This window comes from Sorghum bicolor, chromosome 6 (assembly GCF_000003195.3).
Source record: "Sorghum bicolor cultivar BTx623 chromosome 6, Sorghum_bicolor_NCBIv3, whole genome shotgun sequence".
In the NCBI taxonomy this organism is placed as follows: Eukaryota; Viridiplantae; Streptophyta; class Magnoliopsida; order Poales; family Poaceae; genus Sorghum; species Sorghum bicolor.
Window position 1 is genome coordinate 59968652 of NC_012875.2, and position 16548 is coordinate 59985199.

Consider the following 16548-nt stretch of genomic DNA (forward strand, 5'->3'; position numbering starts at 1 on the left):
CTCCTCAGAAGACGAGTTTTGGAAAAAGAAAAAAAAATCCGCCCACTCGCCAACAAATCTCGCCCGCGGTACAGAACTGGTGGCGCACTGTCCGTTGGCATCTTCCAGAAGATTCCTCTCCTCCCCACGCGCTGCCTCTGCTCCGCTCATGGCGTCCGCGCCGAGCACCACGGCGCACACCCTCGCGCCCTCTCACCGCACGCCGGTTTCCTCGGCCCCCCGCGGGGCCCGCCTTCCGGCCGCGTTCCGCCTCTCGTGCGCTCAGCCCGGGCCGGCCGGATGCCGCGCGGCGTCAGGTCGGCTCGCTCGCCCTCGCGCGCGCGTCCGGTGCGGCGCGGCGGCAAGGTTCATTGGGCAGGGAGAGTTCCCCGCGGAGGTGCTGGAGTCGGAGCTGCCTGTGCTCGTGGACTTCGTCGCCGACTGGTGCGGGCCGTGCCGCCTCATCGCGCCCGTCGTCGATTGGGCCTCGGAGGTATTAGGTTACTCTGCTGCTTGTTGGAGGATGCTTATCCATGTGTTTTGTTCGTCTGTGCTGGTGTCATGTCGTACTCTGATAATGACGGATTAAGGTTATTTGGTAACATCGACGACGCTAATAGAAGCCAAAGTATCTGTATCTCCTCGGTCTTGGCTCTTTTTCCTGTACTGTTTTAACTGCTTTAATTAAGTTTCAGTAGGGGTCCTGACCCCTCCTGTTCCTTCAACAAAAAAAAAAGGAAAAGAAGAAGAAGCCAAGTATCAGATAAAGTAAGGAACAGCCTTTTAAGTGGGGCTTGAGACAACAACTGAGAAAAGTGAAAATACTGCACTTGTCCATAGTCCCGAGTTTGTGATTTGAGTTGACATCAGTATACAAGCCAAGTTCAGTTTTTGTTGTGCTGCAATTCGGTGGCCAAAAGGCTTTAGAAAGGGAGCACAGTGTTCTTTGAGGAAGGTAAACCCAGCTTTTATAAAGCATATAGAGTATTACAGGGGAAAACACAAGAAGAAAGAAAAACAGACATGTCGCCGGGGAATACTGGAACAGCATGTTTAATTCAAGGCGAGTGATACAAACCTGAAGGACCTGATCCATTTTTTTCGATCAATTCACGGGGGAGTGCTGCCCACCAACTATGTTGAACGAAGGAGCTGAAAGCTCACACACTTACAGCATACTCCCGGCATACCGGAAGGTGTACAGTTTTGCAAGAGGGGGGAGAAAAGCAGAAAAGGTCACAGATTGTTACAGCAGGATCAAAGTAATCTCCCAGGCAATTACCAAAGCCTTGTCCCCGTTGTAGCGACTAGCCCATTTTCCAGCCTCAGCTTCGAAGATCAGGACCTTTCGGGCTTTCCAAATGTGCCAGAGGATGATGAGCATCATGTCCATGCGGACCTTTGCAGGGAGGTTGATGGTATGCCCAATTGTCCATGGCAGCTTTTGATCACCGTCAAACAAATTGATATTGAGTCGATCCCACACTCTCACTGCCCTCCGGCAAGCAACAAAGATGTGGTCTCCTGTTTCCAAGATGCCGTGGCAGCTGGGGCAGAAGGAGTCTTCCAGCACCCTGATGTTTTTCCAGAACAATTTGGCCCGGGAATTGATTATGTCAAAGTGCACAAGCCAACCGAAGAATTTTAGTTTCCTTGGAAGTCTGCACCCCCAGATGAGCTACGGCCCAGGAAGGATGGCATCATTGGCATGAAGAGCTCTGTAGGCATCCCGGGAGGAGAGTGGCTGCAAGGGAAGTGTCAGAGTTGTTGTTAAGAGTGAACTGTGGACAAGGCAGAGCGGAGGATCAGCAGTTCTATACCAGCTTGATTGGTGAGGCGGGGGCGGAGAATGGTCTCAAGGCCCAGGGTAATGGCGTCCCTGATGCTGCAGGAGGACCTGCGACAGTGAGAGAAGACAGCTGGGAAGGTGGACGCCGTGATTGAGTCTTTTCCTAAATTCAAGAATTGTATTTAATAGTCTTTTGTAGAAGCCATTGGTTAAATAATTAATGTGCATAGAAGTCATTGGTTAACTGAACTCTAATCATTGGCAGCTCTTAGCACTTTAGCAGAATGTGATGCTTTAAACATGTGCGTAAGGGAACACTATTGCTTGCTTCTAATCAGAATTATTAGCTTTGATAAAGTCTAATCTGGTGACACAGGAATACAATGAGCGGTTAAAAATTGTCAAGATTGATCATGATGCCAATCCACAGCTGATTGAAGAATACAAGGTTTTTGGTCTCCCGACTTTGATTCTCTTCAAGAATGGCCAAGAGGTGCCAGGTAGCCGATATGAAGGGGCAATGACAAAAGATAAGTTCAAGCAATACCTGGAGCCTCTCTTGACTACAACAGTCGCTTAAGGTCATTGCCTGCAGCTTGAGCACTGTGGATGCCAGTGGCATTGGCTTACCCTACGTATTGGGAATGTTGAAGAATTTTTCCTTACATGAGCGTCATTTTTAGTTTGTAATTAACTACGCTGCGTTATCATGTTTGACTGTATGATTGTCCTTTTTGCTTATATTCGGTACAGTATACATGAAGGGTTGTGATGAGATAAGCCAACACTAATTTTAATACAAGCAAGTTTGTTTTCGATAATTTTGTGGCACACACTGGTTTGTTTGTTGTTTCCAAAATTAGATGAATGATACAAATGAGCAATCTGCAGTGTAAGTTTTGATATACCCATGCTGTATTCTTGGTTATATCCCTTCGCTTCTGAGGTTTTGCAGAAGTTTGTCTAGCCAAAATATCAAACGCATATGAACTGAAATACAGAACTACGGAGTAGCTTCTTTCCATAGCTCGATGCATTCAGCCAGAATACAGAACTAGCTTCCATTCCATCACACCGAAGTTCACCTGATACAAGCTCGCTTTCTGTCAGACATGGACTGAAACCATGAAGACCCGGGCAGCTTCAGGATTTCTGCTCCCATGAGCCCTCTCGCCCTTCTTGCGCCATCCCAATCGTGCTGACCAGCAAGCGTGTTGCACAGCAACATGTATGTCGACGGGTCATCGTTCTCGAGCGCAAGCGCATGCTCTGCAGCCCTCCTGCCAACAGCCTCGTTGCCGTGACGATGACAGGCACCAAGCAAGGCCTGCCAGACCAGAACGCCAGGCGGGAATGGCATCCTTGATATCAGCTCTTCAGCCTCCTCGATGTGGCCTGCTTTGCCAAGGAGATCGACCATGCATGCGTAGTGGTCCTCGCCAGGCTGAATGCCAAACTTGTCCTCCATGGCGTTGAAGTAAATCCAACCTTCGTCTACAAACCCACCTTGGCTGCAAGCATAGAGAATGCAGATCATAGTGACGCGGTTGGGAGCTACGCCTTTCAGCAGCATGTCGTCAAACACCTCCACAGCTTCCTGAGCTCGCCCGTTGTGCGCGAAACCCATGATCATCGCTGTCCAAGAGATAACAGGCCGCTGCTGCATCGACTGGAACACCTTGTGAGCACAGGCCACTGACCCGCATTTCGCATACATGTCGATGAGCGCATTGTTGACGCCAATGTCAGAGTCGTCTCCCAACTTGATCACATACCCGTGAACTTTCCTTCCTTCGTCAAGATCGGTGAGGCTTGCGCAGGCATTAGCTGACGTTGCAAATGTGTAGCTGTTAGGCATGACTCCGTCCAGCATCATCTGACTGAGAATGCCAATTGCCTTGGAAGGCTCGCCGCAGTGTAGGCAGCCAGCGGCCATCCCAGTCCACGACACGACATCTTTGCAGCGGATCTCGGCGAATGCCATGGTGCCATCTGCTAGACATTTGCTCTTCATATACATCTCCACCAAGGAGTTCCCCACATAGACATCATCGCCAAAGCCACTCTTGACGAGCTGGGCGTGAACTTGCAGACCGCTCGCCAAGCTCGTGCTCGCCGCCAGTCCAGACAGGACTGTGCTGAACGAGAACCCGTCGGCGCGAACAGCTTCCCTGACCATCCTTCGCCACAGGATCCAACCCTGCACGCTCCAGTGGCGCGCGAACCCCGCGAGCAGCGTGTTCCACGAGACGATGTCCCGGACGGAAGAGCCGTTGAACAGCCGCACCGCGTCCTCGAGCTGCCCGTGACGAGCCATCGCAGCGAGGAACGCGTTCGTCAGGAAGACGCTGGAGTCGAAGCCAAGCCGCACCGAGAGCGCGTAGAGCTGCCGCGCACACCCGGTGCCCGCGGGTGCGAACGAGCTCGCGTTGAGCGCGCTCGCCAGCGCGAACTCGTTGGGCGGGCACCCGGCGAGGCGCATCCGGATGAACAGCGCGAGCGCGTCGCGGGGCCGGCCCCCCTGCGCGAGCCCGGCGATGGCGGCGGACCACGAGACGGCGTTGCGGTGGGGCATTTCGTCGAGCACGCGGAGGCCCCGGCGGTGGAGGCGGCATTTGAAGTAGGCGATGAGGAGGTGGTTGTGGAGGAAGACGTGGCACGCGAGGACGCCCGGCTTGAGCAGAGCCGCGTGGAGGGCCGCGGCCAGGCGCGGGTCGGCGGTGGCGCCGCTGCGCTGGAGGAGCGCGGCATAGTGGTAGGAAGGGAGGGGCTGTTGCTGCTGGTGGTGGGAGGAGGCTGCGGCAGCGAAGGTACGGGGTTTCACGGTCGCGGCAAGGCGAGGACGCCGCCCGGCAGCTGGTGGGCGCGGGCGGAGCGGCATTGCGGCCACACCATCGGCTCCGTTGTGCGGCGGGGCAGACGGCCAACACTGGGCATGGTCTGTTAAGACAGGGGGGCACAAGCCCGGCCCAGCCGGGCTTTGGCTTGTTTAGTTCTATTTTTTTTTTTACAAAATATAAATAGTAGCACTTTCGTTTGTATTTGACAAATATTATCCAATCATGAACTAACTAGGCTCAAAAGATTCGTCTCGTCAATTCTGACCAAACTGTGCAATTAGTTTTTATTTTCATCTATATTTAATACTTCATACATGCGTCTAAAGATTTGATGTGACGAGAAATCTAAAAAATTTGCAAAACTTTTTAGGAACTAAACAAGGCCTAGCTTAGATTTCGTGTCCCAAATAAGTAATAAGTGGGATTCAGAAGGCAGTATATCAATAACCCTCGGTAATTTCACATAAAAGATTTCATCTTGGTGGATGAAGGGGCATTATTACCTATAGACTCAGAATCAAACAAAGCTTGCATTAGAATGAAAACTAGATTCCCACCATCAACACAGTTCTTCTGTATTAGTACATTATGGTGAAAGGTTCCATAAAGAAAAGAAAATGGACATATTGCAGGGAGGTTCAGTCATCATCATCGACAAAAAGGATGGAACCATTGAGTCGATCCGAAAGTGGATATCTGTTCATTGGCAACAGCCATCAAAACATCTATGGCATGAAGGAACCAAGAATCATCTTACAACATGCAACTAGGCAGCAACAGCTACGTCTACTTTGGGGGCATCTTGTAGTTTCTTCTGTGATTCTTTTATGTACTTCCACCCACGCTTGTTAACCCCGCTGATCCTAGTTGGGGCGTCTGCAGCTTGCACACCTACAAGAGAATCTGATTAGGAGACATGACATTTTGTGAGCTAACAAAAAAATGCCTTTTTCGTTCCAACTGTAACTCCGAAAGGCGTCAACAATGAATGCTTCAGTATTGTGCTCCCTGACGGTCCACAATAATCAGACCACAAACAGCCAGACAGGATAGGCTTGTGGGAAAATCAGTCAAAACAACATGAATTTAATCATGATTAAGACACTTCAACATGCAGCTGGCGAACCAAGAAGCATATATTAGAACCTTTTGAAAAAAAATGCAAAATAAGCTGCTATATGTAAACATGAAAACATTCATCTGTCCTTCGGATATTCTGAAAGATGTCTGTATAAGTTTACATCCTTGTATTATTGAAAGATAAATTACATAAAATTTAATATGCTGTAGAAATAATATCATTCACGCACAGAAGAAATTACAGAACAATTAACCAAAGATTCAGGTCACTGGCTGTCGCACATTCAAACACATGCATGCATAAGTGGGCTTACACACTACAACTAAATCAATAAAAATTTTGTGACTCGGATACTTATGTCTTGTTGATAGATCTTAGGAATTGCGAACAGATAATTTACTCAAATCATTTAATTCAGGATGAAAACATTAGACTGGCTTGAGAGCAATCCCTAGTTTCACACCTCAATTAGTAATTTTTTTATGTTGAACCTAACAACTAACTCCTTTATGTGAACCAAGAGCTTTGCTCAAATGGGCTGAGGTGAGATATTACTTGTACTTATTTCTGATTTTTTTCCTGCTTCTTTATTGGATTCTCTTTGTAGATCAATCTACGGTTTTGTGATAAGAATATTGCTACTTGATAATTTGTTTTTAGTGAGCAAGCAAGAACCAGATCAGGAATTTAATCTATAACTTTGTCTTTTACTTGAACAGAAGCTAATTGGTGTATTTTTTTGTTTGTGTTATCCTATTAGGGAAAATTTACAGACCTATGACTGCTACCAACGAAACAAAGGACTTAACTGAATTCTTAGAAGGCCCCAGTTGGAGCAACTACTGATTGCAAAAAGTAAAAAAAAGGATCAAGATATAACATTGGGAATAATCAAGGATTTTAGGGGATGGCATTGATTTCAGCAGAGTTACATTGCATATTGTGCTATAAATGATATTCACAAACTACCTAATAAGTATGAGAGATCCATGTATGAGAAAGATGTGGAGATCAGGTGTTAACTGATTTTTGTTTGTGCAGCGATCTGTCTCATCACACCAAGACCCGGGGCCCAAGCATATGATACTACGTTGCAGAACTACAAGGTTCAAATTTTTATTTGTTGCGTTATCTAAATTTGACCTACACTTTATATCATACCTAAATAATTATTGGTATCAACAATAAATGAACTGTGACATGGATTTCATTGTGGCTGTATTTGTTGTTATACCATCATTAACCATGTGTATGGATCAACGATATTTTTATATGATTTAGGGATTGATTTCTCAAAAGTTTCGTTGTCATTCCTCTATTGTGTAGACACATGTGTCATGACTACTAGAAAGGAACAGACGATGCAGAGGGGTAAATACTAACCTGCCTTGTACCGAACCCCCCACGCCTTTCCATGCCGACCATCCTACATTGCAAATATCACGAGAAAATTGATTGGGATGAAATACAAAGAAACAAAAATCAATGGAAGCGGGCCCAGGGGACTAGATCACCTTGTACAGGTTGATCTTGGTGATCTGGTAAGAGACATCGCGCCAGGTGGTCTTAGCGACCTTGTATCCGATGCCCCACTCTGGCAGGAACTGCACCACGTCAAACAGATTCTTCTTCTTCCTCCTCTTCACCTCCTTCGCCGTGGCCTCGGCCACCGCCGCACCCTCCGCCGCCGGTGTGGCAGTGGTACTCAGGGCTCTTTGTGCCGGGGGCGCCATAAACCCCATGGAGCGCCGAAGCAGGCACATCGCGCGCTGCGCCATGGTCAATGGGAACCTATGCAGCACATAAAAGGATACACGTATGATGTGTTGGTATTGCGCCGATACAGAAATGAAGAAGTTGCCGGCGGCAGGGGTGTAATAGCTAGGGTTTGGGCGCTCCGTTTCGCACGGCAGGAACGGAAGACCAGGGATGGCTGACCGTACCTGGTGATGCTCGTCGCCGGCGAGGGTGCCGAGGATGGAGATCTGGGCACCTGGCGTAGGGCGGTCGCCAAACGTCGCCGGCCCCCACAAAGACAGACAGCGCAGGCGACGGGCACGGGAGAATAGTACCGTATGCCGGGAGCGAGAGCCCGCCGCCGCACGCCGGGGAACTGGAGAACAAAAGGCAGTCCGCTGGATGTAGGGTACGGCGCACGGGCCACTAACAAAATTGCTGTTACCTTACATCCCTCCCTATATGGGCTGAAATTTGAATTTGGGCGAAAACTAGCACATCCACATATCTGGGTCAGCCCGTGACAAAATGGGCCGAGACACAGACACGCGGAGTATTCATTGCCCGCTTAAGCCCTCGCCCTCCTGCCAGTTCTGCTTGCTCCCCACGCCGACCGGGACGGGACCCGGCTTGAGGCTCTGTATAGCATCACCGCCGCGGCGCCGCCGCCACCGCCCACCTCGCGCGCTCCACAGTCCTCCCGCCCTTCCCGCGCTTGGTCTCCCCCCCTGGCGCTCCCGATGTCGTCGTCGGCTGCGGCGCTCGCGTGGCGCCGCACCCTCCGCGACGCCCTCCTGCGCGGCTCCGCGTGCCGCGGCGCGGCGCCCGTGCGGTACGCCAGCACGGCCTCGGCGTCCGGCGCGGCGGCAGAGGCCGCAGCTACAGCCGCGCCGAAGAAGGTGCCCCCGCCACCCCGCAAGGTAACAGCGCTCGCTCCCGCCGCCACCGTCTCCTCGGCATTTGGACATACGCGTCACGTGCAGTGCAGTGATCTTGCCGAGCTTCCCCTGTTCTCTTTCTCAACAAAGCTGCCTAGCTAGCATGAGGAGCGATAGATTTTGAGTTGTGGTCGGCTTGCTGCTTATTCGCTTCTTAGTACCTTTAGCGGCCCTCACTGTGCTTGATGCTGCTGATTCGTTTGATGTTTTATGCTGCCTAACCCATTGTGTCTTAGGAAAGATGTCTTTTCGTTAAACCTTTTTGCCACGGTTTGTTACCATCTGTCTTGAGATGGACATGATGTCATACCAAAACTAGCTCTTATCAGTAATTTTTTAAGTACAACAACAGTATAGCGCTGACTCTTCAATCAGGGAGTCTGAACATGTTACAAAAAATATGTGATCTTTCCAGCAATGCCAATCGACTGAAAAAGTTAATGCATTCCTTGCTGTGAAAGATTTTGTGAGGTCTCAATCATAGATTGGATTTAATTAAGCAGGCACCTAAAAAAACTTCATGAAATAACTGTGATTTCTTCCATTGCCCATTATATGGGTTTTGCTTCATTAATTTGTTTTTTGGTGGTTATTTTCACTGTGGCAGGGAAGGCTTTTAACTGGGGCCATGATAGCGTTGGCCATTGGTGGAGGTGCTTATGTGAGTACCGCAGATGAAGGAAAGTTTTGGTGCGTGATATTGAGCTCTTGACTATTAATTATCTAGAACAGGTTCTAATTTTATTTGGAATATAGTGTAAGCACCCCCTTATGTGCTTGAAAAACTGTACTAATTGGTATTTTTGAAAGCTCATTAGGCTGTTGCCATTTATAGCATTATTAATTGACTACCCCTTCACTGGACCCTTTCTAATCGCGCAGTGGCTGGTTATTCAAGTCGACAGAACTCGTGAACCCACTATTTGCACTGCTGGATGCAGAGTTTGCTCATAGTTTAGCTGTTAAAGCTGCTGCCCATGGATTTGTTCCAAGAGAAAAGAGACCTGATCCACCAGTTCTTGGGCTAGAGGTTTGGGGAAGGAAGTTTGCAAACCCAATTGGTCTTGCTGCTGGCTTTGATAAAAATGCTGAGGCAGTTGAAGGTCTCTTAGGCATGGGATTTGGCTTTGTGGAAGTTGGCTCTGTGACACCTCTTCCTCAAGAGGGAAATCCCAAGCCTCGAATTTTCAGATTAAAGGAGCATGGGTAAGCATTTGTGTTTTGTTACTGATATCAAATTGTTTCATCTCAATCAAGTTCCAGAAAATTCAGAATGGCGTACTAATTAGTTTCTTGTGCTGCTGTTTTCTTTGCTTACCTTAAGTGCTGTAATCAACCGATGCGGATTCAACAGTGAAGGAATTGTAGTTGTTGCTAAGCGTCTTGGGGCACAACATGGTAAGCGGAAGATGGAAGAAACTTCAAGCTCCACGCCTCCCGCAACCAGTGACATAAAGCAAGGAGGAAAAGCAGGACCTGGAATCTTGGGAGTCAATCTTGGCAAGAACAAGACTAGTGAAGATGCTGCTGCTGACTATGTGCAAGGGGTTCATACATTGTCACAATATGCTGATTACTTGGTACCCGTCCTTTGCGCATACTAATTTCACACTATAGTTTTGCTCTTTCTGGTTTCTTATGAGCTGTAGGTTCAGATAAATTCTGTTGTTAGAACCAGAAATTTTGCATTTATTCACTTTATGCATTCTCATTTAGTTTTGCCTGACAAACAGAGAAACAGAATGTCTGAACATTTTTCTTTTTTCAACTTGATCTTGGTGTCATTGGTCGAACAGTCACAGGTGCATGATTGATTAGACAAGTAATGCTACTTAAGTAGTCTCAAAGCATGAAATATTGTGAAGTTTGATGGATTTTCTGGGTGGACTTAATGTTTGGACCTTGTTTAATTGTGAGGCTTGTTTCTACTCTTAATGAAGGTCATAAATATTTCTTCCCCAAATACTCCTGGTCTTCGCAAATTACAAGGTAGAAAGCAACTGAAAGATATTGTGAAGAAGGTGGGTAGCTGTTTTAGCTGAAGTGTCTTCGCTATGTTAGCATGGGAAGTCTGTATGGCTCACACTGGATGTGCAGGTGCAAGCTGCACGAGATGAGATGCAGTGGGCTGAAGATGGACCTCCACCATTGCTTGTGAAGATTGCACCAGACTTGTCTAAGCAGGATCTTGAGGATATTGCTGCAGTGAGATATTGAACTTAGCCTTGTTCTACAAACTTGTACATTGTATAATTGAGAATCTTATGCCTTTTCTCAATGTCTTCCAGGTTGCCCTTGCTCTTAGGTTGGATGGCCTGGTAGGTTAACAATCCTCCCACAACCAATTTTGCCATAGCACTAGCTAGTATAATCTTGTGTAACTTTCATGCCTATTTGTGCTTCTCTCATATAAATATTATGCTAATCCTGCTCATTATTTTATCGTTGTTGACCAAACAGATTATATCAAACACCACCGTTTCCAGACCACCACCTGCAGATAAAGATCCATTGGCTCAGGAAATTGGTGGGTTAAGTGGGAAACCTTTGTTTGACTTATCTACTAACATTCTCAGGGAGATGTATATGCTTACACGGGTACGTGTGTTACCCCTATTGCTTTCGTGAAAATTACATTTCTTTGTTTAAGCATCTTTGCACTGATAAGCAGCTGTATTCTTTTAGTAAAATAGCTAGTTATTGGAACCTTGTTCATGCACAACTGATGTGTATCTCTTTCTCTTGCAGGGCAAGATTCCCCTCATAGGCTGTGGTGGTGTGAGCAGGTAATGGATTTCTGTATACTTAACTGATTCTTTTGCACTTTCAATGCACATAATTTCAACCAATCTGTATTCTTAATTACAGTGGTGAGGATGCATACAAGAAGATCCGGTCTGGAGCTACACTTGTTCAACTTTATACTGCTCTTGCATATGGTGGTCCAGCTCTTATACCCAGAATAAAGGTTAGTATAAGTTAAACACCATTGTTACATATGAACCTTGCATGTTGTTTTGCATCACTATGTCCTTAATTCAATGTTTTAGAAGAGAAAATAAAATGACATTTTCGTAGCCAATACTGTAGGATTCCAAGAAGACATAGGTATATTTTTCCAAAGAGCCTCTACTCCATCTAATGTGTGCTGCACTTTACAATACTCATATACATTGTTCAATAAGCTAATGAGATACTAATAGCTATTTGCCATTTTCAGACTGAGCTAGCAGAATGTTTGGAAAGAGATGGTTTCAAATCTGTTCAGGAAGCAGTCGGTGCTGATTTCAGATGATCCTAGCAGATTGCCGAGAAGGCCTAAATAACCGTTCCATTAAGTTTATATGAACTTTTGTGTAAGCATGCTTTCCAATTTCATTTGGCCGGTACTTGAAAAGAAATACTGAGTTTAAACTTTTTTGGGTGAGTGGTACTCATTAACCTAAGCATGAGCGGTTGTATCACGTGCGCATACATGAGCTTTGGTTTACTTGCCTGGGTTCAAGCAAGGTGTACAACAGATTTTGGTCAAAGTTTGTGTATAATTTATGGTGTCCTTTTGAAAGATAAGTGTTGGTTTGATGCATTAGGAGCTCAAGGTGGCTTTGAGGTACCCTTACCCTGATATATCCGAAATTGCAGTTTGACTCATTGTTAATCCTCGAAATAAATGTGTTTGCTTTGTACTGCACTGCATTAACATGTCTGTATATTGTTTATTAACTTAATGATGATGCAGTTCTTACCAGTTTTGAGTAAGCAACGATGATGTCCTCCCAGTTGAATCGCAACTGATCGTTCATTAGATGCTCGACCATATATCATCTACGATTATAAAAATAAAAAATAAAAAATGGACCAGACTAGCTGTCATCGTTTGGTTCCTCTCATGTCACTTGATATTGTGATGAAATATCTAAATATCATGATTGTGCAAGTGCCCATGATTCCCCACTAAGCTCATTTGAAATATCTCCCATTTACATTTAAGTCTAAGAAACACATCATGCATCGAGCTAAGCTGACCAGTGATCACCCCCTGCTGCATGTGCATGAACAGGGTCCTGGACTTCATCTACAGGTTTGGTAAGGTGTCATGTTAGTTGCTGCTGCTCACACTACACATCCACACTATCATTATAGCTATTTATATAAATAAAATATACCGCTGGTGTGAGGTCTACTGGCCCCTGGTGGTTGATAGATTTTGTTTATGATTGAGCACTTGTCATGTAGTACCCATGTAATAGCCTACTAATAGCGCGGCATCGAGCCCCACAACAACGAGGTCGAGCCTCTCTTTAGTCCCCATCCATTCGTCGCCACACGACTGATGTTGCTTGTCCATCTCTAATCCATCCCGTGGCGCGTCAGCATCGACCAAGATTGATTGTTGTGACTCGTGTTCTTTTGCAATTTTTTCTGTCTACTAGCAGTGCTAATCTTCAGATTGGCGACGTAATGTAATCCCCATGTAATGTAATGTAACCTACCGGTCAGTGGCACTGTTGCATCTGAATATTTTACCGCGTGTGGTTAGTGGCATGCCTATTCTTTTCTCCGTGTGAGAAGGGAGCAGCACTTTGCTCCTCGAGTTTCCCTTTCTTTTAACGAACTTTCCATGGCTTTTTGCCGCCCAGATGACGTGATGGAGCCTGGACCGCTCTGCCTGCGTCTTCGTGATGGGTCTCTGTCGCTTGCTGCTCGCCACTTGTTGCGTTGGTGCGGCTTGACTCTTCTGAAACTGAAAGGGATCTCTTGTAGTACTCGTACATTTCAGTTAACATTAAAGCAGCAAGCCAGCAGCAGAAGAAGAAGATTCTTCTCGAGACAGCATCGTCCAAAAGCTGACGATCTGATGTGTGCTTGGCAACCTCAGGTCTCCCGAACTCTGGAATTCTGATGCTCTGGAACTTGGAAGCTGCATCCTCCAAAAACAACAACTTGCATGATTGTTAGGAGTACTAACGGAATTCTAGCAGAATACCATCCTTTTTATAAGTTTTTTCTTCTTTTCCACAAAAACATGGTCGGAACTGAACAGTTATATGTCAAAGCTATGAAATTTAAAGGGACGCGACAGGTCTGTGCTATAGATTTAAGTGCTACCTCTCCCTCTCACCCTTTTCTCTGATGAACCTGACCGGTCGTGGAAAGAGTTGTTTTTCACTAGTGAGCCATGACAGAAAGTACTGTTGCCTGATTTATTGTGAAAGAAAAACACTGTTGAATGGCTGACAGATTCAGTTATTAAGCCAAAACGAACAAGGAAAATTTTTTATCCTACTCGTAGAGAACAAAATTTTTTATCCAAGTGGCTTAAAAAGAAAATATTGAAGTATCCCATGAAACATCTGTCTTTAGAAGGATGTAATTTATTTAGTGTAGACCGGACCGTCTAAAATTTATTACGTTCAAGAACTGTCTACAATTTAACAAAAATTTGTAGAAAAGAGCAGTGATATTATGACACAAATATGCATGTATATAAAAAATATTCATGACGAATATAATGATACTTATGTAGTAGTACTGTAGTCATCTACATTCTAAACTGCTGCCTCCATTTTGAAATATAGGGCTGCCGTATTATACTATGCAAAAAAAAGTAAACTTTGACCATCAGTTAATATCATATACTACTAGCAAGAGTAACTAATGGCCGAAGTACATATGTCTTGAAAGATTTGCACCATCAGATGCTTAAAAAACGACCCTAATGTAGGTTAAAAAAAAGAAATGGAGTGTACTGTACAGTACTCGTTATCGTGATCATCATTTAGAGCTTGCTTATCTGCTGGCACAGCGCGTGGCTGGGATCTTTCACTGCACAAAGTCAGCTCATCTCCCGCTCATGTGTAAGGCCTTGTTTAGTTCCAAAATATTTTGCAAAATCGACACTGTAGCTTTTTCGTTTGTATTTGATAAATATTGTCCAATTATGGACTAACTAGGCTCAAAAGATTCGTCTCGTCAATTTCAACCAAACTGTGTAATTAGTTTTTATTTTTGTCTATATTTAATACTTCATGAATGTGTCTAAAGATTCGATGTGACGGAAAATCTGAAAAAATTTACAAAATTTTTTGGAACTAAAGGCCTAACTAACGCAACGATCGCGAGTTGTTTATCTCTCGGGCCGCACGCACACGCCGCGTCGCCCGCGCGCCGTGGCGCACGAGCTGACCCTCTCACCGGCCGCTACGGGCCTTGTTTAGTTCTGAAAAATTTTGGGAAATAGACACTGTAGCACTTTCGTTTGTATTTAACAAATATTATCCAATCATAGACTAACTAGATTTAAAAGATTCGTCTCGTCAATTCCGAGTAAACTGTGCAATTAGTTTTTATTTTCGTCTATATTTAATACTCCATGCATGCGTCTAAAGATTCGATGTGACGGAGAATGTGAAAAATTTTGCAAAATTTTCAGGAAACTAAACAAGCCCTAGCCAGAGGCCAGAGCAATCGCGTTCCAGACGGACGCAGCGACGACGCCCCCTTCGATAAGAAGCCAAGTCGTCGTGTTGCGGCGGCAGGCTTGGCAGTGGCAGGCAGCAGCAACCAAGACAGCAGGTAGCAGACACGCCGTGGCTTTGGCGTCGGATCGACTTGACCGGAGGCGCAGCTACTGCTAGCTGGGGGCCTGCCGGCGCGCGCCCGGTCGGCTGCTAGTGGCGAGTGGCGGCACCAATTGTGCTCCACAGCTGTGACCGCGCTGCGCGTGCGTGCGGGGACGGACAGCCGTCACAGCCCTGCCCCCGTCCCGGCGGGCCCCGCAGAGATGGATAAGGCCTTGTTTAGTTTCCCAAAAGTTTTTAAAAAAATTTCAGATTTTTCGTCACATCGAAACTTTAGACGTATGTATGGAGTATTAAATATAGATAAAAATAAAAACTAATTGTATAGTTTGGTCAGAATTGACGAGACAAATTTTTTAAGCTTAGTTAGTCTATAATTAGATAATATTTGTCAGCGATACATCGCCGAAATCCAGAGCAGAGACTCCCCTGCTGGCTGCTGCTCTCCGCCCCGGCCGGCTCGCCGGTCGTCGCCGCGCGCACGGCCCTGCTGTCGGGTCGGGCCTGCTGTGCGCCCGTGAAAAACGACATGCGCTGCATGCAAGATGTTACGTTACGTTACAAACACGACTAACTGCCTGCCGCCGAGGTGCCTGGGTGCCGTGCGTGCCGACGGGGCGATAGCGAGGTGGTGACTGGGGTGACATGTTGACAGTTCCATGGACGACCTCGCGACGGGCCGGGATGCCGACGAACCCGGCCGGCCGAATCGCCGTCGGCGCCTCTGGCTTTGTTGGTTGGCTCGCGCGCGCGCCGCCGGTCCACGAGAGGACCTCGTGGTGTAGCCTAGCCTCTACGACCAGCTAGGCCCGTGACGGGCGGCACGCTGCAGCAACGCATGCCGGCCGGGCACTAAAGCTACTGTACATACAAACCACAGATAGCGCTAGACCAATGGTGTGTGTATGTGTGCGCACTGTTTATATGATATGGTATCATGCTGTTTTTTTAAAAAAAAACTTTGAGACTCACTCTGGCGTCTGGACTGTCGTTGATGGTCTGAGCTGGGTTCACTATCTGTCACGTCTCGGCGTTCCTTGTGCACGCACTTTGGTCTCCCTGCACGGCTGCACAGCTGTGTAACAACTCCATGACCTATCGATTCAATTCCTCTGTTTCACGCAAACGCCACCGAGCGAGCAGGGCATTACATTACCGTCAGCTAATGCTGCACGATCCTGCAGGGCCCAGCAGGCATTAGCATTTACCAGCAAAGGTACGTGCGGATCAGATTGAAAGAATGATTAGCGTGGCCAATGCAAACCCACATGCTGACATGCAGATGCCGATGCGGCAACACCGAAACGTGCGGTTGGGGGGGGGCAGGGGTGCGGCGGCGGCAGCCAGGCAAGCAAGGAATCGAGACCGAGAATGGCTATGGCATGATGGCGCGGGAGGCCACGGCCGAGCCAGCGCCAGCGGGGCACCCTCCGTTCGCCGGCCGGCCACGGCCAGCCCGTCCGTCCGTCCGCCGGAAGCGACCAGACCACCAGCTAGCACCACGGCAACTGGCAGTGCACTGGCCGACCTCGCAATTGCATGGAAATGGAACGGAATGGTGCACGGCAGCGGCAGCATCTTGACGCCTAAGCAAAGCATCCGT

The 16548-nt window shown here is 47.1% G+C and overlaps 4 protein-coding genes across 4 annotated transcripts; 2 read left to right on the forward strand and 2 right to left on the reverse strand.

Moving 5' to 3' along the window:
• LOC8085863 (thioredoxin X, chloroplastic) lies at positions 56-2589 on the forward strand. The gene is made up of 2 exons (XM_002447272.2): positions 56-472; positions 2145-2589. The coding sequence occupies exons 1-2, from the start codon at positions 149-151 to the stop codon at positions 2346-2348; spliced, it is 528 nt and encodes a 175-aa protein (XP_002447317.1). The 5' UTR covers positions 56-148; the 3' UTR covers positions 2349-2589.
• On the reverse strand, positions 2850-4649 carry LOC8076458 (pentatricopeptide repeat-containing protein At4g33170). The gene has a single exon (XM_002448723.2). The coding sequence runs from the start codon at positions 4647-4649 to the stop codon at positions 2850-2852; it is 1800 nt and encodes a 599-aa protein (XP_002448768.2).
• Positions 5123-7837, reverse strand: LOC8085864. The gene is made up of 4 exons (XM_021463315.1): positions 7633-7837; positions 7204-7480; positions 7073-7115; positions 5123-5499 (listed from the first exon to the last, which is right to left on the reverse strand). Exons 2-4 carry the CDS (start codon positions 7465-7467, stop codon positions 5375-5377), a joined length of 432 nt encoding a protein of 143 aa, XP_021318990.1. The 5' UTR covers positions 7468-7480; positions 7633-7837; the 3' UTR covers positions 5123-5374.
• On the forward strand, positions 8014-12015 carry LOC8085865 (dihydroorotate dehydrogenase (quinone), mitochondrial). The gene is made up of 11 exons (XM_002447273.2): positions 8014-8346; positions 8972-9054; positions 9247-9570; positions 9689-9944; positions 10305-10385; positions 10462-10569; positions 10653-10682; positions 10825-10962; positions 11113-11150; positions 11233-11332; positions 11585-12015. Exons 1-11 carry the CDS (start codon positions 8167-8169, stop codon positions 11657-11659), a joined length of 1413 nt encoding a protein of 470 aa, XP_002447318.1. The 5' UTR covers positions 8014-8166; the 3' UTR covers positions 11660-12015.

What these genes read in the sequence shown, in the direction of transcription:
- LOC8085863 (XM_002447272.2), top strand. Translation starts at nt 149, where the DNA reads ATGGCGTCCGCGCCGAGCACCACGGCGCACACCCTCGCGCCCTCTCAC. An exon ending in TCGTCGATTGGGCCTCGGAG is followed by an intron (nt 473 to 2,144) that starts GTATTAGGTTAC and finishes CTGGTGACACAG; the next exon opens with GAATACAATGAGCGGTTAAA.
- LOC8076458 (XM_002448723.2), bottom strand. Translation starts at nt 4,649, where the DNA reads ATGCCGCTCCGCCCGCGCCCACCAGCTGCCGGGCGGCGTCCTCGCCTT.
- LOC8085864 (XM_021463315.1), bottom strand. Translation starts at nt 7,467, where the DNA reads ATGGCGCAGCGCGCGATGTGCCTGCTTCGGCGCTCCATGGGGTTTATG. An exon ending in CCAAGATCAACCTGTACAAG is followed by an intron (nt 7,116 to 7,203) that starts GTGATCTAGTCC and finishes TTTGCAATGTAG; the next exon opens with GATGGTCGGCATGGAAAGGC. An exon ending in GGGGGTTCGGTACAAGGCAG is followed by an intron (nt 5,500 to 7,072) that starts GTTAGTATTTAC and finishes ATTCTCTTGTAG; the next exon opens with GTGTGCAAGCTGCAGACGCC.
- LOC8085865 (XM_002447273.2), top strand. Translation starts at nt 8,167, where the DNA reads ATGTCGTCGTCGGCTGCGGCGCTCGCGTGGCGCCGCACCCTCCGCGAC. An exon ending in TGCCCCCGCCACCCCGCAAG is followed by an intron (nt 8,347 to 8,971) that starts GTAACAGCGCTC and finishes TCACTGTGGCAG; the next exon opens with GGAAGGCTTTTAACTGGGGC. An exon ending in CTCTTAGGTTGGATGGCCTG is followed by an intron (nt 10,683 to 10,824) that starts GTAGGTTAACAA and finishes TTGACCAAACAG; the next exon opens with ATTATATCAAACACCACCGT.